Genomic DNA, 25,730 nt, shown 5'->3' with positions numbered 1-25,730 from the left:
AAATATACTTCAGACAAAAACAAAACGACAAATGTTTCAGATGTTGCTCAGTAATGGTAGTTGTCGAATGATTTTTTTTCTGTTCCTCTTTCACAATTTAAGAAAAGAACATATTTAGATAACAGGAGTGTAAATGCAGGAGATGACTTTAGGAGGGTCTTCAGGAAATGCTCCATCCAAATCACTTTTTCATTGTTATTGTTGTGATTCTACAAATTACATTTTCAACAATTAATCTATTTTGAACATGTAAACAATGAGAGTCATATTTATGTCACTTGCTATGATTCCCTGTATTAACTGGTGAGATCTGGAAACTATTTTCTGAAATGAAAACTAATAGTCTAAACAGTAAGAGTCATCTTAGCATGGAGCATTTCCAAAGGGTCGAGGTTAGGGAGAGTCAGACCCTCCTAAAGTCTCTGTGCTCTTTTACAAATGTTATTGCTAGATTTCATCAATGTTAATGATTCTTTCTGATGTTTTATCATCTATAAAGAAAAAAAATACCGAAAAATTGACAAATGGTGAGGACTTCCTGTTATGTTTCATGTTTTGGGTTTGGTTTGGTTTGGTTCGGTCCGTCTCTCGTTTTTCTCTTCTCTCTGGTTTCCTTTCAGTGTGATCCTGAAGACATGGCTCGTCTCCCCGCAGTTCATTCCAGATCATCAGCTCCTCCATAAAACCTGGACTTTTCTCTTCTCTGGTCCCAGATTGTTCTGCACGTTTGGTACAACAACTGCAACTCTCCTGCTTCTCCGGTCATTCAACTGAGTATTCTCCTTTTAGTGACTCAGATATTCATATTTTCCTGACAGTTTGTGCTCTCCTGTGTAGATACTACCTGCTGCTACCTCAGTCCTCCAGAGCTCCAGTGTTCCCTGTGCTCGGCCTTCAGCTCTACCTCGATCACTCCAGCCGTCCACCCCCAAACCAGCCAGTGGTCAACCTCCACTTACTGTAACTTTCTGAGACTTTTGTTCAAATAAATCACTCTTTTTACATTACACCCCTCCATGTTCTCATGTCCACCTTAACTAAAGTACATATTTTGATAACAGGACTGTTGAAACAAGAGATGGAAGAGAAGTGCCCAACTGAAATTATGTTTTTATTGTTAAGTGTGTCAGTGCAAAGCATTGAAACACACTGATTAGACCGATTACTGCTCCTCAGGATTATTCTTACGGATTCTTCTGACACAGTTTTCAGCAGGAATCTCATGCCACAGTGTTGAGAATGTTCATACAAATTAAATAATTCAGTTAGGGTTTGTGAAATATACTGGCTTTTCAAAATAGAATGTACTTATGTAAATTCCACCTTATGTATGATTGTTAGCCGGACATATCAGCAGTCAGAAGATGCATTTTCACACTCAAACTTCCTTCAGAAATGTTCCAGTTCAACTTGCTCTTCTGCCCAAAAGTGCTCGCACTTTGGAGTAAACAAGTGGAGTAAGTTAATAAGGGACTGACAATCCAGTTCTGCAATTGTCTGCCCCATTCTCAAAAAACTTAAATGTGTTTTGCACGGGGATCCACCTCTTTAGCCTTTCAAAGAAATCTTTTCCATTTTGTTGTTACATTGAAAAGGATGACGCATGACTAACTGCTAGTAGGTGTAATTCAGGAGAAATAAAACATTCTAATGGGTTTCCTTACACAGCTGCTTCACTAACACTTTGAATGTCTCTGAAGTTCATTGTACCACTGACGTCTGCCACACAGCGGTGCTCAGTCTCCATGTAGTTTCACGAATCCCCGTGAGACCGGGTTGTGCTGAACCTGGAATGCTCAGCACAGATCAAAGAGAAGTCTAAATGTAATGTAGAAAATACAGCGTTTTAACAAGATTGTTGTAGAGATAACACACACACTTTGTTTCCCTTTTCTCCAACAGCATGTTCTATGCAACTTTATGCATTTTAAGAAACGACAAATGGTTTCCCCTTTAAAGATTTAGTGATTTGAAAAAATAATAATAAAATGGCTGCACACTTTAGAAACCTCAAATTGAAAAGTCTTAGAAAATATAAAAGTTCTCAACAAGTTATTTGCATATTGTTCTAAATCTACCTGTCATTCCTTAAATTTGAAATGAGTAATTAGCATTTTAAACCTGATGTCAAAGTCACAGTCATAGAGACATTTTTTGGAAGGGATGCGTTTTTTTTCTTTTTTACCACTGACAGTCTCACAAGCTGACTTATTTAAACATAAAAAAGTAAAATATATTTAATTATTCATATAGAAATACAAAATTAAGATACATGCATTGGTAATGGCATAAATACAGTAGAATCAACATAAAAAATATAAAAAACAAAATGATATGATGAAAGAAACTCATAGAAGCTTGCACTGTAACTTGGTATGTCATGTTGAAAGAGACAATATATATCTATACTTTGGATCTTACTATATTTAAAGAGAAGTCGAAGCAAAGAAACCACATATACATCATATTACTTAAACATAAACTTTGGTCAAAAAAAGAATAAAAGCAAAAAGGCAAGATGATAAATGCACATATCAGTGGGCTGACATGGTCTAATGTAGTCTGGAGTATGATACAAAACACAGAAGCAGCTTTAGTGATCAAGGTGGAATAGTCATTTAAACAAACACATTAAATTAGTGCTAATAAATGCAATGTAGTGACACAATAATCAGTCAGTCTAGATGACTAGTGAATGCGTGTACCATTGATTTTGTCTGCTTGGCATCTTTGTGTGAGACCTTTCCCACACAAAACAACCCACATGTGTTTTCTCCCCACAGACATTTTGGCATTCAGTATATAGATACAGAGCTCTGAAAAGTTTCGATAATACGCACGTAAAAACACTGTCACATGAAATATGATTGGAAAAAGGCACAAATAGGACTCTTGTGTTGATAATCATAGGCTTAGTGTCAAAACTACAATGAAGCTAACTACAACTTAGAAACAAAATATACAGCTACTTTAAGTCTTATTCAAAGTCAGAATTCCTCGTACTGATATAACTCCTTATACTGGAAAACAAGTCACCTGACTAAGTTTTGAGTTTGTTTCAGAGTCTCTGGTGATACTATCATAACCCAGCACATGAATCTGTTTTAAAAAAGGACGGGTAATAACTCGTGTTGAGTGTCTAGTATTAAGTCTTGGAATATTAGTGTCATTGACCATGTGAGAATAGCACCTTGGAGCCACATTAGGGGCCCACAGAAAGAACATGTGTACATATAGCATGCACACAAAACAGGCACTTATTTCCATGCACCTACTCCAGACCTGAGAACGCCACAGTAGCAACACGTGAAATTAAATTTTGATTAAAAAGAAAATTAAAATGCATTTCCTAAACAATAACTACATTTGTGTGCTTTGTTCCTTCTGCGTATGGAGATGGTGTTAAAATAGTATAAAATCGATTAAACCCGCTGGCAAATGAGCTCTTCCGTGTCGTGGTAAAACTGTTCAGACTTTGTTTAAAACGTTGGAGATGTCAGGAGCTGAAACTGGTTAAGCCAGCACTGTTTTTTTCATTATATTCACCTTTTGTCTGAAAAAAAAACTAATTTAACAAAGCTTGTAGAAAAGTTCAGTCAGGTAAACATTTTACTAACAGTATATTTTATATTTGAACAATACTTTGCGGTACACCGAGGCAGAGTGGTGCACCGTATCAGACACATCTCCAAAACAGACTGAATAAAAATGTAAAAATCATCTTTTACCTTTCCACATCTTCACATGGATGCTCCCTGCTATCATTTTGAACGCTGCTGTGTTGTAAAGAATGCCGATAAACTCGTTCAACGCTGCTGTCTCAACGCAACACAAACTGAATTCTTCAGCATAGATGACATTAACATCCATCCAGACACTTAAAAAGTCCGAGGATTAAAAAAAGGAATTGAAATATTTGTCTTTAAAGCTGGCATGTAGCCGCCAAAAGCCCTTCACTACACCATGAACTGAGTGTATCCCTCAGCACCTGTGACGATCACATCCATCCAGATCCTCATGGCCTCAGGAGAGGGAGCCACCATGTAGTAGACTCTGTCATGGGTCTTCACGCTGAAGGTTAGGGAGGGGTTTGGGCTCTGAAGGAAGGAAAGAAAAGGAGAGGATAAAGAGGTAAAGAAAAGAAAGGAAGAAAAGTATTGGATGAATAAATCATACTTTTCACTTTCTCCTCATGCATAAATTTTATATGCAGGCATGAAACACGTACCTTATGTGCATTCTTCAAGTGATCGTAATAAACTTCTTCAATAGCTTGAAAGTAAATGACTCCTTTCAGCTTGGCTTCGTGCTTGTCTGCAGGAGACAGAACAGTAGATAAATAAAATGTGGGAATATAAATGTGTGTAAATGTACTGGAACAACTTCCATTTCATATTACATTTGCGGTTCCTGTTAAGTGTGTCCTACCTGCATAGTAGGAGAGCGTGCGTCGGTTGCGGTCAAAGACGAACCAGCGTTTCTTCCAGGTTTTGATCTTCCCTCCCATCTTGACCAGGTAGCCTCGGCACGTCTTTTCAGAGATGGACAAGTGGAAGCACGTGTCTGTGCTGTGGCCCGCCGACTCGATGTGAGCCCGCAAGTCGAAGTCGTCCTTTCTCACCGGCAGATACCGGGTTAGCGGCCGGGACTGGAGGTAGAGCAGCGAGAAAGGAGTGGAAATACGTTTAAACAATAACATGATGTCTATGATTCTATTGTGTTTATAGAATCCATACAAATCAAGCTAATGCGTATCATATGTTAGGAAATATTCAAGTGTACGGTTCTTTCTTCTGCTGCCAACAGTTGATGGTCCACAGAAAAGAACTAAAGAAGATAGATGAAGCTTATAATGAGAGCTGTCAGCAGAGGCATGATTGAAACCACACAGAATGAGGGAAATATGCAGGAAAAGTTAGCTACAGATGGAACACGGGAAAAAAAAGTAAAAGGTTAATTCACTTTAGGTTCAAAAAAAGGAAAGCTTATTACACTTCTCCTAAAACCTTTACAAATGTTAGTGTCCAAGTGGTTAGGAAACATGCTATATCAAAGAATATTCACATAGTTGTTTGAGTGAACAGTCTTGTGTGTAGTTTTCTTTCTTACCTGTGCCCTCTGTTTTTCTCGCAGTTTCACCTCTCGGTCGATGAGTTTCTGTCGTCTGCTCGTCTCCTCCTGCAGCCTTTTCTCCAGCTCCTCCCTTCTCTTCCTCTCCTCGTCCAGAGCCTGCTTTCGCATTTCCATTTCTCGCTCCTGAAGAAGAATTTTTAAACCACAGACCCACACAGCTAAGTCAAACTGGTACCTCTTGTGGTAAAATTTATTAGAGGCAAATTGAGGGACATCATTTTGCAAGAAAAAGATCCCCAGCCAACTGATATTGGCCGTCTCTGCCTTCAACAAGCTGCAGTGAATTTATCTCATAGTGACCTTGTGTTCGAGGAGGCGGTTCTTCTCGACCTGTGCCTCTCTCAGCAGGCGCTCCATCTCCTCCAGTTTGGCCACATTTGACGTACTGGCACTGCAGCACACAAACACACATCAGGAAACAACTTATTCTACACTGCTTGCCATGCAGCCACGTAAAAAGAAACAGTGAAACGGACTTATGTTGCTAAACATGAAATACAGTGTAAATGTAATTAAATCCAGCCATTGGGAAAGTAATCACTTAAACCTGCTACACCACCAGCAAGCATGACAACATGAATCAATTCAGTTTTTTCCATGTGTTTTCTCAAGCGTTTCATGTTCTGACTTAGCACTAAATCACTCAGACTCATTTTCTGGATAACAATAATCCAGTTTGTGTGAAAACTGCTGTGTAATGTTGCACATACACACATAAAACCACAGTTCTGTCCAGCATTCCCACCCAAAGGCTGCACTCTCCTGAGAATAGTCCTGATTAGTCACTGTTTATGCATGTGTGTTCATTGGATCAAAGAGGAAATCCATTAGGAAGAAGGCAGGATGTCAAGGCAATCTAAGGACTTTCTATTCTCTCTGCTGTGTCACCATCTATCTCCAGTTTTACAAAAGCGGGCCGGGTCTAGCTTAGAGACTCTCAGACTGCAGATGGTCCACACATGACACACATTTTTGTCTGACATCACAGGGACTTGTGTATATGTTTGTCTGTGTAAAGCTTTGTTGTGTTAAACAATAGGGCTGCCTCACTCTTTCTAATTTTATTCTGTTTTCTGTCTTTTTTAGATACAAATACCCACACTCACACAGTTTGTTTCCATTACTTCTGGGGACATCACAATCACTTAGAATCATTTTCTGAAGACTTACACAAACCAAAACACAACCACTAACTCTAACTGTAATATTATACCAAGCCTGAACCCTGAAATGAAACCACTTCCATCACAGGGACTTGCTTTTTGTCCTCAAAAGGGAGGTAAGACCTGCAGATTTATGTCCCCATAACATAACTAACACACACACACACACACACACACACACACTCTGCTCTCTTATCTGCAGCCAAAAGGAAATGGATACCCAGTGCTGATGTTAATGATGTCACAGCCTTGTTCAGATGAATGGTACACATTAGACTCAAGCATAAACAAATCAGGAAGCAAGACAGGGGAGAAAAGTAGGCCACCCCAAGAAACAGAAAAAAAGGGATTGGGAGGGAAGGTATGAAAAGATGCAGGGGAAAAAAAACACAGCAAGCAGAGAAAATAAAATGCTTTTCCCACTCTGGTATCTTTTCATAGTTGGTTCATTGGCTTGTAGTTTGATATGAAGACACAGCTGTAACTCAATATTCTGCCAAAGTCAACTGAATGATTGTAAAACACTTCTGTGGGAGTTTATTCAGATGGCATCCAAATGAAATAGACCTACGTCAGATCCCACCGCTGCCTCAGATGACAGAATATAGCATAATTTGCACTCTGACTAACTTAACCTCACATATTGTTTCCCTGACAAGATCAAGACAAACACCAATCCATCCTCGCTCCAAGATTAAACCAACATTCATTGTTTCCTGATTCTTCCCATCCACGTTTTCTTACCTTAATCGATGAGAGGGAATTGTACTCATGGTCATTGTAAACCAGCCCAGTTCAGATTTAATCCTTCAAGTACCTGAATGACTTCAGAAGAACTTTCTTTATCTCACTCCGACACTTATATCTCCAAAAACTGGACACATCACTGATAGGATAGCAAAAAATTCCAGTTTTTCCATCAAACTATTTTTTTGTCCAACACTGATCCAAGTTCCATAAAGTGCCGTCCAATCCATCCTAAGCTGGTACAACCCAGTCCAGATGGAGCCATGCTGCGGATCACACACGCAGCCCGTTCCAGGAAAATTTACTATGCAGAGAGGTCAATCTGCAAATGGTTTCAAATCTGCTGCAACCAGACCATACCATTCAGAGAAACAAGAGGAGGGGAGACAAAAGATAGATGCAACCACTGCAGAAAAGAAAGGAGGGAAAGCGAGCACACATGGTTTGAGTCCAGACGGGGGGCTGAACCCCCGACTGTACCTCCACACTGGTTCGCTCAGCTCATCTAAACCTGAGGGGACTGACTGTGAACACACAAACACACACACATACACCTTCCGTCTTGTGTAACCTGAGCCCTGTGAACACCAATCAAGGGTACCCCTCAACTCATACACACACACACACACACTTCTACACATCCTATTCTCCATGGAGGGACCATGAAAGGCGGGAAACGTCTCCACACACTTTTTACATTAACTCACTTTCTACTCTTTGTTCTCAAAGTAAAATGTTTCACATTACAAACACAAAGGGACATTTCTGAGTTTCCCATATTCTGCCTCTGCTCATATTTCATCCTTTCTGAATCAAGACAGCAGCTTGTGTTTATCAGCGCATACGTGACATTACAACACACGTCGACAGGTTTCATGTTGCTTCTGTCATTAACTGCAGTCATGCAAATGTCTACGAGCAAAAACAACACATGCCAGCGACACCTACCTGGAGACGTTGTCAGGTGAGCAAGCAGAGATGCTGGTTTCAATGGAGTCGCTGCTGTCGACACTCATCGTGTCAAAGGCCTGGTTGTCACGGTACCCAAAGGCATCGAGGTAGACGTTGGTCTGCGAGGCTGCCCGGGAGCTCGGCTGACCTGGATACACAAACAAACCCACGGAAAGACAAGACAAGCTTTAGAAGCTGCTTACGTTAATTACTCTTTGTCATGTATGCATCCATCCAGGAGCTGTACCTGTCTGTGTCCCTTCTTCTGGGACAGATTGCCCAGATGGCTTCAATTTTTCATCACAATGCCCCGCCACTGTGACACGTGCTCTTACAAGTCCAAAGAAAAATAAATCTACACCGTAATAGTACAGTTACTTTAGACGAAATTGTGCCCAAATAGTAGGGCACAAAACCACGAAAACAGACCAATAATAATTTTTAAAAAAAACAATCTGGAAAAACAAGTCAGGATTTAAAGAAGTCCAAAGATGTCTGGAAAGAGAGTGAGATACTCTCAGAAGTAATGATGATAAAATAACAGTCTGGACACTTTGAAGAGAGAGCGACTAACTAACTGAGCTTCTGGGTACAGGAAGAAACACACAAGAAACTGATAGTATCTGCCCCATGCAGCAGACCCACCCATCTGATGAGCCAGATCAAGGGACCAAAGGGACTCAGGGACCCAGTACACGTGCCAGTTCCCAGACAACAGCAGCACTATTACAACACAACGCACACGGGACTCAAAAAATTATTTTAAATACCTGCCTTGTTATTTAACCATCTGTCTTAAGAAGGGCAGTAAAATCTATCCAGGAAAAATCAAAACTGGTTGATGCTTGTGGCTACTGAGAAAATGAGTAAGTCCATGAGAAAACTGCAAAGAAGAAAAGGTACAGTGTCCTCGAGTTGACAGACCAGCCACCAATTGTATCCTCTGTGGTGAGTAAACAGCAGATATTCTTAATGATGGGAAGCGGCTACTTAAAGAGGAAGTGGACAATAGAGACAATTAAAAAAAAATCAACTACTAAGTATGTCTTCAAATGCTCATGAAACACTGACTGTCCATACACACCCAAACACGATACTCTACCACTTGATGGAGCAGCCCTCTTCCACTCACATTCCTCCACTATCTCCACCAACAGATAAACAAATGAGAAACTGTGTAATTTATGGGAACACAATGAGGTGCACACCCACAAACAAAACCTCCAGCAGGGATATGTCTCCATATAAGGTGCATTTTTAAGTTACAACCCAAAAATGAGTTTTACACAAGAGAGAAAAATAAGAATTTACAAGTGAAGTTCTGTGCATTGCCTTGTATTCATGTGCTCAGGTTCTCAGCAAGTTAGTTAGCGGTTGTGTGTGTCTGTGTACCTTTATGTAGACGTCGAGATTCAGTTTCCTTGCTGGATAAGGAGAGAATTCTTGGAAGTATGCTGCCACAACTTGCACTCTGCACCAGAGGCTGGTGGGACTACAAAGGGCCAAGAATAGGCAGAGTGTCACTTCAGAAACAACACATACAAATGGATTTGTGTCGTTCTAACATACGTGTGGGTCTATGTGTGCATGCACCTTGCTGGGGAAGCTGCGTCCGAGTGTTGCGCATGTGAACTGAGGGTTCATGCTGGGTGCAGTTTTCTTCCTGGGTAATGTATCACTTAAATGCGACCCACCGTCTTTCTCAGATCGCCTCCTCTCCTCCAGCAAGCGAAAATGCTAAATAAACACACACAGAAGGAAGGGATGCACACGGTTATCAATGATTCATCATTTAATTCTACCTCAATCCCAAATTAGGATGACTGATTTCACTCTTTTGGTCATATGGCAAAGAAAGAGAATGGCCTAAAAGCTGCTGCATGTTAGCCTAGCTGCGCTAGACAACCCACGGCAACGAATTTAATTCTCTGCCAGGGTGGGTCTAGTTACCCTCCATAAGGCTCGAGGTGGGATGCTCCTAAAACTGGCCGGACCAATCACCATGAAGTGTAGAGTCAGAAGGCGGGCGTAACAAAGTGACGACAGAGGCGTGACGATTCTGACAGAAACAACCGGCGCACAATAAACAGTTATCTTTCGACTCGGCTTTGGCCACAGCCCTTAAAGATTTGAAGCTAAAATTCAACTTGAAAGATAAACAAAGGACGGCACTGAAGTGTTTCATTGAGAAGAAAGACGTATTTGGACTTATACCGACGGGATATGGCAAATCCTTAATATACCAGTTGGCTCTGCTGGTTGGGAAGCTAACGGGACTTAGCCACAATCTGGCGCTCTAGGAACTACGTCAGCCTATTCGTTGCGCTGATTGGTTGTATACCTACCCAATTGCTGCAGAGTGATTTGAAAGACAACCTTTTAGTCCGCCTCCCTCCCTGTCGAGCGGCCCTAGACCCTTGTGTCTTAAGAGCTGGGTCTAGCGCGGCTAGGCTAGCTGCATGTAGGATTATTTTCAAATAATTTTTTACTTTGGTGCCATCTTGTGGTAACTAAAAAAGACACAATGGCATGTTGCCGTTCTTAATGTTCTATTTATGTACGAGTGTTTTCATATAGATTGGTCAACTGTATGAATAAATAGTCATTTCTTCACATGGTTGATCAACATTTTAAACTGTGCAATTATTTTTATAATCAATATCAGTCAAAGCAATAACTAATGTGCTTATCTCCACATACACACATTACCTGCCTGTGTCGCTGATGATTCTTTTTGACAGGAAGGGGAGGTGGGGGAGAGTCGGGGAGGGGTGAGGGGTCTCGATATGTCACCATGTTCTCTGGCCAGTGCACAGAGGGTGTTTTGGGGAGGGGACGGGGATTCAGATGAGAGGAGGAAGAAGAGGAGGAAGAGGAGTGACAGTCGGCAGGTGAGGAAGAATGACAGAGCTTGGAAAAAAGAAAGAAACATTGTCAGGAAACTGAAAGGAGGGAAAAGAAGGAGGCATAGAGGAGGACAAAAATACAAGCACAGGCTTTCCATCATCTGCTTGTGTGTAATAAACTACACGTGAAAACCGTTTACACCTCTACACACACACCTCATCCTCCGCTGGTTTGGGGGAGTCGTCGTCAGGGGAGGGGTTTACCTCGGACTCAGGGGAGGCTTTGGCAGGGGCAGGTTTAGGATCCTGCCCAAGCTGTGAGTAAAGCTCATTGATTTCACTGACTGTGACATAGCCCTGGAAGGGATCATGTGGAGAAATGAGGGAGAGAGAAGGGGTGAGGCAAAGCATGAGGTGAATCAGCCATATTAAGATGTCAAACTTGGGAATTAGTTGTTAGAATAATGCAGAATTTCACTTACACAAGTTACTTTACACACTGTACTGTTAAAATACACAAGACAACTGACACACTGATAAAGTTACAGCGGCATTAATAGACAGATTGTGGGTTTAAGGTGGGCATACAACGAAATACATCTCAAATTCTTGGCGGTTACAACAACAAACCAACGTGGGCAAGCAGCAGAAGAAGAGAAATTAAGTGCAGTGAGGAAGAATGAGATGAATTTGAACAGTTTGCAGCGAGAGGACAACAGATAGGGAAGTATTAGTTCTACAAGACGACAGTACCTCAGTGTTCTTGTGAAAAACAGAGCAAAGGAGGGAATGACACACATCAGCCAAAGAGACTGTACCCTAGCAAGCAGAGAAGGAAACCCCAACGATTAAAATCTTGACGATTTTGCCCACTTTTGGAACTGAAAGAGGAGAACTGCTCTCATTTTCCTGTCAATCAACCTTACCTCTCTCAGAGTGAAACTCCGGCCACCAGTGAGCTCAGCATATTTTCTTTCCAGCGAGGCAAGACTTTCTTTCTCCTTACAGACAGAAGACGACCAAATGCAAATAAAAATGATGTTAAAAACAAAACTGAAGTCTTGGTTGTCTTTCTTCTTCTTGTTCATACACAGTGGTATCATCCATACACGTGCAAACATGAATATCCTCGTACTCTTTGCAGCATCGATTCGAGGTTGCTCCTTTCCTTCAAGAAGCTCTCCTTTTCTCGCTGAGCTTGCTGGGTAATCTGTGTTGCTTGTTTCTTCAGAGTTAACAGTCGCTCCTGAAAGAAGAGTAAAACAAGCATATTAAGTGCTTCATGTTGACTTAAAGAGTTGTACTGAAGCCTTAACATTAGTAAAGTTATTGATCTGAAGATATTCTCAATCTTAGATAAAATAGCAACCATGTGGTAGTGTAGTATATGCAGGTTTTTCCCACGTTTGATTGGAGAGCGGTTACCTTGCGAGTGACAGTGCTGCGCTGGTAGTCTGCGATCTCCCGGAGAAGCTGCTGTGTATGTGTCTCCTTCTCCTCGTCCTGCCTACTCTCTTTCTCAAGCTGCTGAAACTCCAGGTCCTCAAATCGTTTTGTCTCTGCCTCAAGTACCTCGCAGTCCTGATACACACAGAGAAAAAACATAATGCACAAGTAAACACTGGTAATGCAAAGAAATGCACTCACACAGGACAGATGGAACCACACATGCTTTTACTGTGCATACATATGAGAGAGAACACCAAGAGTGCATGCAAGCATACATAAACAACCACACATCAGAACCTCCACCTATGTATCTTACCCTAAAATGGCCAACGGAAAGTCTGACTGATGAGAATTTGCTCTCAAGGCGATAAATGTATTAGTGTCATTTAAATTTATTGTGCAAAATCTCTGAGATGAAACTGCTTTGAGACAATCAGAAAAAAGCAAGCAGTTACGTATCAAACAGCACTTCATCACCCTGCAACACGTCGACACACAAAGAGATATCTGGTACGTCATAAACACAGTCATGCAAAAAACCAACGCAAAACCAAAGTTTAGGCAAACATGCAACAGGTTACAGACTATCAGCATTCCCCTGAAATATAAATGATTTCAAAGTGCTGTCTCCTCAAAGAGTCTCTTTAAATCACATGACTGAAGCCTTAGACACTATGCCCAAATTTCAGCATAATACTATGAGAACCAAGCAGGTCTTAAAGCCCAACCCTATAAGACACTTTGAAACAAAGAGATTTGCAAACAACAAAACCTATAAAAGTTAGATGGCAAGAAGAGGGACCATAAATCCAAACAAAAGAGTAAGAAAGATGGCTGTAGGGTATTTGAGGAGAAGGTTTACTCACAAAATGTGAGCATGTTCACATGCAAGTTCATGTCAGCAATTGTGTTCTCGCTTTTATATACGTATGGTGTAGACACTGTCCACATATACTAAGTATTATGAATGTGCATCAGGGCTGTAATGTTCAGGTCCGCTGGTCGATTAGTTGGTCAGTGTGCTCTAATCAGATCTTACTGGTTGGACAATTGTCAGTGTAACTTCATAAGGAGAAAAAATGCTTCATCAGTAGTATTCCTGGATGAATCCTACATTTTAGGTGGCTGAAGGAACAGACTATCTGTGAAAACTGCCACATTTACAAAACTTTGAACTCGCCCAACGTAATGGTGACTGCTAGGTCTAACTCCTTTAACATTTACATTTGCTTTGAGTCGACTCCAAACTATTTGTCATGAAAGAAGTTGTCAGTGTGGCTATACTTTGTTAAAATGGAGGGCCAAAAAGTTGAGTGTAAACTTTGCAGCCAGCAGACTGCATAGTGCAGCTTAACGATCAACGTTGCAAAGCATCTAACTTTTTTTGCATTACATTTCTCAATGTTTTTTGTCTGCCAGTATTAGCAATTGAGATAATGTTTGCGGAAATCCTTTCAATATGGGCAAGTGCATGCTGGTCTGCTCAGTGGGAGCATACATTATTAAGACATAAACAAAGATATATATAAAGATATTTTTGGTTGACTACAGTCCTAATGTGCACATACAGTACATCTGGTTTTCTTCTTTCAGTGTATGCCGTCACAGCATTTTTGTTGTGTTCTAGCGACATGGATCCAAAGGTTTTAAGTACAGATTTTCCTGCCAGTGTGTGTGTGCAGCATGTGTGTGTGTGTGTGTGTGTGTGTTACTGACCCTGGCTAGCTGCTCCTGCAGGGGCTCCTTGGTAGCTTCAGGGCAGCTGTCCAGCTGGGAGCGCTGCTCACACACAATCTGAGCCAACCTCTCTACTCTGCCCCTTTCTGCCTGCAGCAACTCACACGCCTAGCACACACACAAACACGTGTGCATACACACAGACGTACACACATTCCCACACAAGGACATGTACACATTTGTTTATGTGTACATGTAAATACAGAGACATGCACGCACACACACAGGACAGAGAGAGGATGGCAGAGTTAGTGGGGACTGGGGAGCCACAGTTAGTTACTACGACGACCAGGTCAGTCAGGCTAGCCTAGAGGGAGGGGAAGGAGGGAAAGCTGGAGAAAAACATCTACCAGAGCAATGGAGAACTCAGTTTAAAAACTGAGCAGAAATGGAGGCATGGAGGTGTAAATAGTATCATGAGTGTTGTCTTCTGTCTTTTTCTTGCTTGTTTGAATGGAAATGATTGAAGGAATGAGTGAGAAGGGAGTGGCGGGGCACATGAAATGACTTAGCAGAGGGTTACGATTGCATTAATGGTCCTTTCTATAAATACCACAACATACACAGGCATCCATAAGCTGTACAAGCACTCAATTTCATCTAGTCTTCAAGTCATAGTTTTGAAAAAACTCAGTGCAACACTTATCTGTTTGATTGTTCTGTCTGTCTTTCCCTGTCTCCGTCAGTTTCATGATGACATTTTATTATATATGCTATTTACCAACTGTTGGTGCATGGAAATTTCAGCTTCGGGCCAGGACTCAGCCAAGGATTCAGCACATCGTAGGAGAACGTTCTAGTGCCAAACCAAAGCGTGTGCAGAAACGCACCTACACACAACAAATTCCATCCATTTATCTACACACACTTTCCACCCTGTCACTGATATCATATGGTGGTAGAAATGCAGAAAGACACAGATATGCATGCTTGCATACACCCCTGGTTGTCTTGGACTAGTGTGTGTCAGATAGGATCACTTGGTGACCGCTATACCCTGGGCAGTATTAGCAGATATATATTTGGAGCAGAGACAGCATGAGAAGGATTAACACCTACCAGTTAGTCACATGACCCCTAGATGTATGACAGTCTCTCAGTTGCTTATGTATTTTCAGTACCATGGAAATACATGTTGCTGGTAATATAATACATATATATTAAGTGAACATATGTGGAGATTTTTTGCAATTATTTCAAAGTCTTTCGCCCCTTTGCGTGACTACTAATATTACTTACCATCATGTCAGGAGATCAGCTTTAATAATGTTCTGAAGATGCAGCTTCATGCACCTCATTCTCCAGATACACACTGTCAGTATCTCGTCTCTTCTTTTAACCCAACTAGCTCTTGTTCTCAGTCAGCCATTATGAATTTCTGAAAAGTGCTCTTCACTCTCACTGTATTACACTGAAGCACGGTCCGCTACATACCTTTTCTTTATCCTGCTGGGACTTGGTCTCCAGGTCAGCCATCTTGTTGTTTAGTGCCTCCAAAGCATCTTTTTCCTGCTGGAGAGCAGCGACCTCAGACTCCTGCTCAGCCTCAACCAGAGCTCGCTCCACCTCCACCTTTAAGAAATACACAACATGATAGTTGTAATTCAGATTGGAGCTCATTTTAAGTCTTTGGTTTATTGTTAGTTTTACATAAAACTTGCCCATAATGGAACTAATTTATGGACAATTTTTTTAACCGACAACAGGTCACTAAATTCCAGGAATTTTTCATTTGTATTTAAAAAGGACTTCTAGACTCTTCATGAAACTCGTTCTGTCCTTTTTCTATACCTCTCGAGCAGATTCGTCCATTTGGTTGTCCAGCTCTTTGATTTTTTGTTCCAGCTCCTCCATGTTGTTTAGCACCTGGATCCTCTCCTCTTCCACACGCCTCACTTCCTCCTCTGAAGGCATCATGTCCTGTCCACGGCGGCGAGCCGCATCATTTAGAGCCTGCTAACAACATCATCCATACAGTCCGTAATTTGCCCACTGTTAAGATGCAGTTACAATACCAACCAATGCCATATTGAAGGAGGATTTACTGTAATTAGCCAACTGACATTTTCCATTACTGTAGTTTACAAAAGACTTCCACTTTTGTTACTTGTTCATTGTTAACAATGTTTAAACAAAAATCAATATCCTGTATAATAGATAAATAATATTTGCCCGTGCAGTGCCAGAAAGCTTTCTTTTTTCCGTTTTAAGTTTCACTGTGATGAAGCAGTACTTCTTCAGGGCATTGAAAATTTCTGTTCTACAAACAAATGTGGGTCAAGACAAGCACACATACACCCACACATGCAAACACCAGCTGTCAATTCTAAATGGTAACATTTGGCCTCCTCTAATCTAATAAATGGGCTGTAAATATCTTCCATGTGTGTACGTGAAGGATGTTTATGTCAATTCTTTCCAAGTATTAAGAGCAGTGATCCTTGTCACTCTCAAGTTTAAAGAAAGCATATAACACTTTCAGCATTAATCCTGATTAATATTTTAAGAAGCTGGCCAAAGTCAAAGGTGCTACTTTAGCAGGTTTGTACCTTTGACGCAGGGGATGAGCAGACATTTATCATTTCCTCAACTCAAGAGAAGCTGGTGCTAGAGAATAATCTCCTGTGATCAGTCTACACAGTAACTCCAGTCTATAGTTACATTCAAATTACTGCTGGCATTTCAATTAATGTTATTTCTTGCCCTGAGTCAGGGTCAATCAGCTTCAAGACGCTGGTCTAAAAGAGCTATTTACACGTCACTTCACAATATCCCCGGATGAACAGCAGCGGATTGTATACATTTATGCGAGTCTGAAAATAGCAAACCTATTTGTGGATGAATTAAGTCCCTAATGCTTGACAACCATTCAAAGATGTGATATTAATAGGGGTACTCCATACTAGCATGTGGGGAGCTTCTGTATTTGCATTGAAAAGAGACGCGCTTCTTCAATCCAAATAAGTGTCCTTCCTGTAATACCTCATTTATCCTCGATCCACGTGGAGACGGTGAGGGGGCAAAGCTTCGCAGACTGACAGCAGGGGATTCTGCCCTGTTGTCTCTTTGACCACTACTGCGCCTCCGTCGTACCTGGAGCTCATCATCGTAGTAACCATTTTCTGATCCAGGGGAGGTCAAGTGTCCATTTCCAGTTGTTCCATTAACAGCTGAGGAGTCTGAAAAGACAGACGGTGTGTCGTCATCGTCGTCGTTCAGCTGGAGCTTCTCAAGCTCCTGATTGATCTTCTGGAGGTCGGCCACAGCAGAAGTGGGATTTGTAGATGTGCCACCTCCATCCCTTTCAGTCCGGCCCAGCTCAGAACAAAGAGACAAAATAGTCTCCAGCCGTTGACGCTCCTGAGACGACCAAACACACAGACACGAGTTACAGCACATACTCATACAGCCATGTCACAAAATCTACCTTAATATGTTATTAGCATTCTGATGCAAAGGTTTTTAAAAAGGTGTAGCTACAACTCATCTGTTACTGCCTTTTAGCCACTGCATAGTGTTGGGAGTGCTACACAAATGCAGTACAACCCACTGATTTCAAACCTTCGCGAAATTTAAGTTACATTTTTATCTGAGTTAGATGTTAACATTCAAAATGAAAGAGTCACAGCAGCTCAGCTAGAGTATTAATTCGTTCCATTCCATAAAATCAAGTATCCAGTGCTCAGGTTACCTGGGGAAGCATCGCAGAAGTTGATCCTTCTCGTTAAAAAGTCCTTGTTAAGTCCAAAATAAATCTTTACTTAGTACTCAGCACCATCCTTTCTTCTATGTAACTGAAACACTCTAGTTTAGTCTATCTTTTGCATATTTTGGAAAGAAAATGAGAATCTTTGGAGCAAGAGTTTCCTTTTCCACACTTCTGCCTGCCCGAACACAGCTATATGTGGAGAGCTACGGAGGCTGCAGAGAGTCAAACTGCCCCCTTGTACGTTCAGCAGTAACTTTTCTGGAAGGGGACATATACGAGCCACACAGCAAGCCTGTGTAAGTAATATTAGACACAGAGAGAGTAAAAAAAGGAAACAGAGGTGTGTGTGTGTGTGTGAGTGTGAGAGTGCAGAGAGAGGAAGGGTGAGCTAATGAGAAGGTGGACAGCTGTCAACTATGATCGGAAGTGTGCATGAGAACAGGCCATGACACCAAACACAGGAATGCATCTGTGTGTACCGCCACTGAGGAAACAAGACACTTTCCAGGGAGTTGCACTCTAGGAAGGAATCTGAACCAGGTGAAGTTTGGAAAAATGAAAGTCTTCAGACTGTCATCTGCCTGTTTAGAAAGGAAAGAGATATCCTCCTTATGAAAAGTATGAATCACACATATTTCATGGTGCCTCCTTTTTGAGTATTTTAGAAACAAAATATAGAAAATTGCTTTATTCGAGTCAAGATACATAACATAAATCGATAACTACAAACAAATTGCTTAATAATGGCATAATCTATTTTTTTGGCAATGCGTGAAAGTGTGCAAACAGACATACACCCGTCAGTTCTAATGTGTAATGTGAACCAGGAGCTGATTCAAAACAAGCCTGTGTCAGTTTGTCACCTTGTTCTATTCTAATAGACACAAGCCTCTGTGGAGCTCCTATAGTAATCACCTTTCAACTAGAGAGGGAGAGAAAGAGACACACTGAAATATCAAGGGCAGTACAGAAAGAAAAGTTGACAGAAAAACACAAAACCAAAGACAGTAAAAGAAAGGAATAGAGTGAAAAAATAGAAACAAAAGTTATAATTGGGCAAATATGAAGTGGTTGTTTTGCAAAAAGGGAAGCATTGGAATTCATTTATTCTCTGCTTCCTATCCTGCTCTAATTTTCATGTGAAAAGTCTTTTCTAACGGTAACTGTCAACAGGAAGAAAAAACATTCGCTTGCTGTCAGTTAAAATAAACATTCATTTTCACTCTGAACTTCACTTTATTCCTCATTATTACTTTTCAGCACTGTCTCATCAGTAGCAAATGTATCTTATTTAATTCTATAAATTTGAAAATATTCACACAAAGTGAACAATCTACATGTTATATGTAATGTAGCTCACAAGCAAATAGCATGTTAGTATGTGTAAAATGAAGTTTCCAAAACTACCACAAGAGGGCAGACCAAGTTAAGACAAAGAGATGCTTTTCTAAGCTTGAGCATTAGTTTCAACTGTCCTGCTTCCAAAGACAGATTAGAACAACTAAAAGCAGGTTTATTAAGTTTAGTTGTCCATTATTCAGAGCTTATCAATCAAAAACATATCCAAAAGATGCAATTTTAACACATAATTATAAAAATTCTAATCAAAATCTGAATCCATCCATCCATCTATACACCGCTTTATCCTCACTAGGGTCGTGGGGGGGCTGGAGTCTATCTCAGCTGACTCGGGCGAAGGAAGGGGACACCCTGGACAAGTCGCCAGTCTGTCACAGGGCTACATATACAGACAAACAATCACACTCACATTCACACCTACGGACAATTTAGAGTTATCAATTAACTTCAGCATATTTTTGGACTGTGGGAGGAAGCCGGAGTACCCGGAGAAAACCCACGCATGCACAGGGAGAACATGCAAACTCCATGCAGAAAGATCCCAGGGATTTGAACTGGGGATCTTCTTGGTGCAAGGCCAAAGTGCTAACCACTATACCACTGTGCAGCCCCAAAATCTGAAAGAAAGATGAAATAACATACAAACTAATTTCTTAATATTATAAAATCAATCCAAATATTGGACAAAGTGCAAATTGCCTCTCTAATCAGAACACAAGAGGCAGGTTTTAATGATCATAACTCCATTGAAAATATTTGGAGGTTAGCTGGAAGCCTCAGTTTTGCTTGTACGTGATCCAGAAAACCATTTCTCACAGTTACAGAGACGCTCAGCAGAGTATGGCTGTGTGAAACAGAGGCATGTAATGAGAGTAGGATAGTGATATTATGCGTCCAGTTGTCATTATATGCTGAGCATCTGTGTGTTTGTCCACCTGCTACACTACAACTCTGTAATCTCGTTGGTTTCTCTAACCCACATCTGACTGATGTGTTCTGTGGCTCCTCAGCAGTACAAACCACTCTGGGCATACCTCCAGCTGACTGACATAAACACGAACCCAATGTACACACACAGACACACACAATCCAAGCACAGGGTTAAGAATAGTCCTGTTAGTATGGGCTAACTGCCATAAGAATCTGTCGAGTGGTGAACCTCACTATGTGTGTGTGTGTGCATTAAATTCCCTGGGAGAGTGTATTAGAGAGGCCAAGAAGTATGTTACTCTGAAGGGAGGCATTCCTATACTCATTCCTTTTCTTGTCTGTTTACATGTGCAGAATAATATCGCACTCTTCTTTTGCAACTATTAACCTGCAGCACTGTTTTTTTATTATATTTAGAGCAACACACTCTTCAGCTAATAACAGCTGATTTATCTGTCTGTAAGTTTAGCTGATGTGCCCGTTTGATATAAACAAAAACGTTCTACTTTGAATCAGATACTCACCAGTCTCTCCACCTCCTGCTCACGGAGTCTCTCTTCTTTTTGCCTTTGGTGGTAATCTGTCAATTCTTCCTTCCCACTCAGTGAGCTGATGCTCCCCCGTCTTTCCCTGAAACCCCCAGGTGGGGTCACCCCTGCCTTTCCAAACGACTGCCTCCTCTCTCCTAGACCAATCCCAGGTTCTAGTCCCGCCTTCCCAAAAGAAGCCCTCCTCTCGCCGAGTCCCAGGCCCAGGGTACCAGTGTGTTCCAGGCCTCCTGCTCGTTTCTCCCTCTCCCCCAACGACACTTCCATTCCTGATGAGACTCCATGGCTAGCTAGATGCTCTGGATCTGAAGGGCTGGAACCTGTGGTGCTGACAGAGCCCAGTGAGCTAGTTGAGGTCAGGCTGAGTTTTTTAGCAACACGAGGAGAAGAGGAGCCCCCTGCCCTGGATGGGATTGTCACATCAGGTGGGGCAGTTGTGGTAGAGATGGTGTGGGTGGTGGAGGGTGAGCTCTTAGGGGAGGAAAGGGAGATAGACACAACACCTTCACCCTGAGTTGTAGTCTGGATTTGGTTCCTGTTCAAGGCTTGCTGGCTGGAGTTACTGAAATTATGGTTGAGGTCAGGGCTGGCGTTGTGGCTGTTGTTATAAGGATCTCTGCTATATTTGTAACCCCCCACAACATCAGACCGTCGTGGAGGCAGCGTTGACAAAGTTAGCCCTCCATTGTTGTCGCGTGGAGACGGAGAGGGACAGAGACGTGGCAGCGAGCGACTATGCCCTCCGACCATCATCCCACTCAGTGAGCCTGCTGAGTACTTCCTGGTTCGAGTGCTGGGCGATGGCTCTTGGTTCCCAAAAGTACGGCGGCCTAGACGGGGGCTTGATGGCATGCTGACTGCGCCCCCTGTCGATGGCGAGCGGGATGAGGAAGAGGAAGGAGGAAGGGAGAGGAGGAAGCTATCGCTAGCAGCAACAGAACTGGAAGAGCCTCCGCCATTCCACGTGGACAGTAACGGAGAGGAGCCTTGGCTGTGCAGTCGCCGGCTATCGCTAATGCCAAAGTTGTCCTGACTGCGGCCAGCAGATGTGCGGGAAGTCAGAGAATAAGAAGGGTCAGATCGCCGTCCGGGGGAAAGAGGTGAAGCAGACTTAGGCGGACGATCTGAGCTGTAGAAACGCCTTGCCTGGTCCTGATAGGCTGATGAGGATGTGGTCGGAGTGGAGACAGGTGTGGTGGGTGGAGACTAAGGGGCAGAAAAGAGAAAAAACATCCTGTAATTAGCATACTGTGGAAATACCTCAAAATTCTGTCTCACTGTAATATTCAATTACATATAATGCATAAAATTAAATCAATATGACAGAAGTAGCTGAGGAGACAGTAACACACAGAAGTGATGAGGATTTAGTAGACTTATGTAATAAGTAAATCTTGACACCCCTTGAAACCCCTTGACACCTGAATTTATTTACAATGAAATTTAAAAAAAAAAGTGTTTTTTGCTTTCCACCTGATGCTAAGACAAGTGGAGATAGTTAATTTGTCTATTACACACATAACAGATATATAACAATAATAACAGATGTATAATAACTAGGCCCCACTCTGACCGGTCCTACGAGAAACCAGTGCTTGCAAAAGGTTCCGAGGTAATCATTCAATATGCACTATGCAATATGTACCGGCACTGGGGGAATGGATACGCCATCTCGGCTGCAGTCTGAATGAAAGTGGTATGATGCGAATTTGTGACAAAAGGCGTCAAGGGGTTAAACTGAGGATAATGGGTAAACCCTACTTAGCCATGGTTGATATTGTTGGCAATGAATAAACCTTTGTTAACCCCGTTTACCCCGAGAGAGACCTCTAGGCTGGCCACACAGACTAAACAAGTCCTGCTAAAGTGTGCTGTAAAACATAATGAACCTTGAAGTGGAGCTAAAGGATGCCTGACCTGTGTGACACTGAAGTACGAGGGGTTGGCATTCCCGTTGGCTCTCAGGCTGTTTTCCAGGGCAATTTTCTTGCGTTGCAGCGTGTCCATCAAGTCTCGCAGCTCAGAGGCTGATCGCATGCCCCTCGCACTACTGGTGCCCCCCACCACAGCATGGCTATAGTCACTACTAAACTTCAGGTAATCTGGAGGAAGAGAGAGATTCATTGGAACATAAAATAAACGGATAACATGGAAGCTTGTAGATAAGGAGGGCTGAACAACTAATTGATTTTAAATCAAACTGGAATTTGAAACAGTGCAGAAAAGCTGCATTTTAACATATTAAGCAGCATGTCTGATCCAGAGTTTAAACTGTTATATGCATGGCTTTATAAATTCATGCTATCCTCTTTTCCTCATGCGATAGTCACACTTTTAGTAGTATCTCATGTTGTAATGCTCTACCATATGTTTTAAATCTAATACACACGTGGACAAAATTGTTGGTACCCCTCAGTTAAAGAAGGAAAAACCCACAATTCTCACTGAAATCACTTGAAACTCACAAAAGTAACAATAAATAAAAATTTATTGAAAATTAAATAATCAAAATCAGCCATCACTTTTGAATTGTTGATTAACATAATTATTTTTTTAAAAAAAAACTAATGAAATAGGGCTGGACAAAAATGATGGTACCCATAACTTAATATTTTGTTGCACAACCTTTTGAGGCAATCACTGCAATGAAACGATTTCTGTATTTGTCAATGAGCGTTCTGCAGCTGTCAACAGGTATTTTGGCCCACTCCTCATGAGCAAACAGCTCCAGTTGTCTCAGGTTTGATGGGTGTCTTCTCCAAATGGCATGTTTCAGCTCCTTCCACATATGTTCAATGGGATTCAGATCTGGGCTCATAGAAGGCCACTTTAGAATAGTCCAACGCTTTTCTCTCAGCCATTCTTGGGTGTTTTTGGCTGTGTGTTTTGGATCGTTGTCCTGTTGGAAGACCCATGACCTGCGACTGAGACCAAGCTTTCTGACACGAGGCAGCACATTTCTCTCCAGAATGCCTTGATAGTCTTCAGATTTCATCGTACCTTGCACACTTTCAAGACACCCTGTGCCAGATGCAGCAAAGCAGCCCCAAAACATTACTGAGCCTCCTCCATGTTTCACCGTAGGGACAGTGTTCTTTTCTTCGTATGCTTGGTTTTTGAGTCTATGAACATAGAGTTGATGTGCCTTACCAAAAAGCTCCAGTTTGGTCTCATCTGTCCAAAGGACATTCTCCCAGAAGCTTTGTGGCTTGTCAACATGCATTTTTGCAAATTCCAGTCTCGCTTTTTTATGAGTTTTTTTCAGCAGTGGTGTCCTCCTTGGTCGTCTCCCATGAAGTCCACTTTGGCTCAAACAACGACGAATGGTGCGATCTGACACTGATGTACCTTGGCCTTGGAGTTCACCTTTAATTTCTTTGGAGGTTGCTCTGGGCTCTTTGGATACAATTCCAACGATCCGTCTCTTCAATTTGTCATCAATTTTCCTCTTGCGGCCACGTCCAGGGAGGTTGGCTACTGTCCCGTGGGTCTTGAACTTCTGAATAATATGAGCCACTGTTGTCACAGGAACTTCAAGCTGTTTAGAGATGGTCTTATAGCCTTTACCTTTAAGATGTTTGTCTATAATTTTTTTTTGGATGTCCTGGGACAATTCTCTCCTTCGCTTTCTGTTGTCCATGTTCAGTGTGGTACACACCTTTTCACCAAACAGCAGGGTGACTACTTGTCTCCTTTTAAATAGGCAGACTGACTGATTATGAGTTTGGAAACACCTGTGATGTCAATTAAATGACACACCTGAGTTAATCATGTCACTCTGGTCAAATAGTTTTCAATCTTTTATAGAGGTACCATCATTTTTGTCCAGGCCTGTTTCATTAGTTTGTTTTTTTAAATAATTATGTTAATCAACAATTCAAAAGTAATGGCTGTTTTTGATTATTTAATTTTCAATAAATTTTTATTTATTGTTACTTTTGTGACTTTCAAGTGATTTCAGTGAGAATTGTGGGTTTTTCCTTCTTTAACTGAGAGGTACCAACAATTTTGTCCACGTGTGTACCCAGTGAATCCTGAGCTGAATCTTGACTTTAACAAATTATAGCGCAAATGAAATTGATCTGCTTGAAAAATTGGTTCAGCCCCAGTAGATACATAAATAGAGGTGAGCATTCATGGGGGACATGTACAAGGGGTGATGGGAAACCGGAGGGACAAATGGGTAAATTATGGCAAAAGAGAAAGAAAAACAGTACAGCAAATTCAAAGCAGGTGTATAATGTGGTGGATGGGCATTTTCTGGTTAAACAGGAGAAGAGAAAAGATGGAAAAAAGGGAGGAGTACATGGTCATAACCAGGGAAAGAAGAAAAAGAGAGAGGCTGTATGTGTACCTGAAGCTGTAGTTATTCATAAATGGGGCTCTTGGCAGAACAAACCCAGCCCAAACAATCCACAACTGGCAGCGGATCCCCGAGAACAGGAGGCAGCTCACACACACAGACACTGCATGCAAACGCACACTCACACGAAACCATCTATTAGATCCAAGACAAACAGCTTCACTCAACTTCAGTTCCTTAGTATAGGATTTTGGTAAATGAAAAAGACCACAAAAAATTCTGGAATACCCTCAAGAGACCCCCGCCCTTCCTAAAGCCTTTTATTTAAAGCAGTCTCAGCTGCGTGGGGGTCTCTTTCCAAACCTCAACAAAGTCCATTTTTTATTTCCTTCCTGCTAAGCTTAACTAAGAAATATCAGTGAAAAAAGACTGCTGAAATTAGTAGTTTAATAGTTCCATTTTCTATGCAGAATTCCAAAACGTTTCACATCCTGTCATTAGAAAAGCAGGTGAAAATTACTTGGGGGTAAAGCAACATGGGAGAAACCTGCCCATTTTTCAGATTCATCCGTGGCTTTATGTGGAAAAAGAGCTATTACAATGTTCAAACCTGGACCACCCAGTGTTTAACTGCCACACACACAAAAGCTTTCCTACGTCTAACAACTGTGCCTTGCGCCTGAGAGAAATACAAATGTGCGCGTTCCATGTGTACAAATGCCATTAATGCACAGATGTGTTGACAAATCCATGCATGTGTTATTATTCAGTCACTTAGTTGAATAATTCTGGAAGGCACGCGTCATAGCTGAATATAAGCCTGTGTGAGAAAATGCCAAACCTTACAAGGAGGAG

At 41.6% G+C, this 25,730-nt stretch overlaps 1 protein-coding gene across 10 annotated transcripts in view; it reads right to left on the bottom strand.

Annotated features, from left to right (window-relative positions):
• Positions 1-1,093: 1,093 nt before the first annotated feature.
• Positions 1,094-25,730, bottom strand: part of phldb2b (pleckstrin homology-like domain, family B, member 2b) — a 43,349-nt gene continuing 18,712 nt past the window's right edge. For 3 of the 10 annotated variants that reach the window (XM_051940443.1, XM_022198915.2, XM_022198922.2), the window contains 20 exons: positions 22,490-22,674; positions 20,549-21,778; positions 17,009-17,386; positions 15,818-15,982; positions 15,461-15,598; positions 14,006-14,134; positions 12,266-12,421; positions 11,976-12,086; positions 11,767-11,841; positions 11,594-11,659; positions 11,057-11,197; positions 10,704-10,904; positions 9,588-9,731; positions 9,387-9,486; positions 7,992-8,142; positions 5,434-5,524; positions 5,110-5,256; positions 4,429-4,648; positions 4,229-4,314; positions 1,094-4,097 (listed from right to left, as the gene is read on the bottom strand). In XM_051940443.1, the coding sequence (XP_051796403.1) occupies positions 3,957-4,097; positions 4,229-4,314; positions 4,429-4,648; positions 5,110-5,256; positions 5,434-5,524; positions 7,992-8,142; positions 9,387-9,486; positions 9,588-9,731; positions 10,704-10,904; positions 11,057-11,197; positions 11,594-11,659; positions 11,767-11,841; positions 11,976-12,086; positions 12,266-12,421; positions 14,006-14,134; positions 15,461-15,598; positions 15,818-15,982; positions 17,009-17,386; positions 20,549-21,778; positions 22,490-22,674 (4,055 nt within the window). In that variant the 3' untranslated portion in view covers positions 1,094-3,956. The remainder of the gene's footprint in view (positions 4,098-4,228; positions 4,315-4,428; positions 4,649-5,109; positions 5,257-5,433; positions 5,525-7,991; positions 8,143-9,386; positions 9,487-9,587; positions 9,732-10,703; positions 10,905-11,056; positions 11,198-11,593; positions 11,660-11,766; positions 11,842-11,975; positions 12,087-12,265; positions 12,422-14,005; positions 14,135-15,460; positions 15,599-15,817; positions 15,983-17,008; positions 17,387-20,548; positions 21,779-22,489; positions 22,675-25,730) is intronic. The other 7 variants (XM_022198916.2, XM_051940444.1, XM_022198920.2 and 4 more) reach the window with 7 other exon arrangements.

Source organism: Acanthochromis polyacanthus, chromosome 20, assembly GCF_021347895.1.
Source record: "Acanthochromis polyacanthus isolate Apoly-LR-REF ecotype Palm Island chromosome 20, KAUST_Apoly_ChrSc, whole genome shotgun sequence".
NCBI lineage: Eukaryota > Metazoa > Chordata > Actinopteri > Pomacentridae > Acanthochromis > Acanthochromis polyacanthus.
This window is presented reverse-complemented; position numbering and strand designations above follow the sequence as displayed.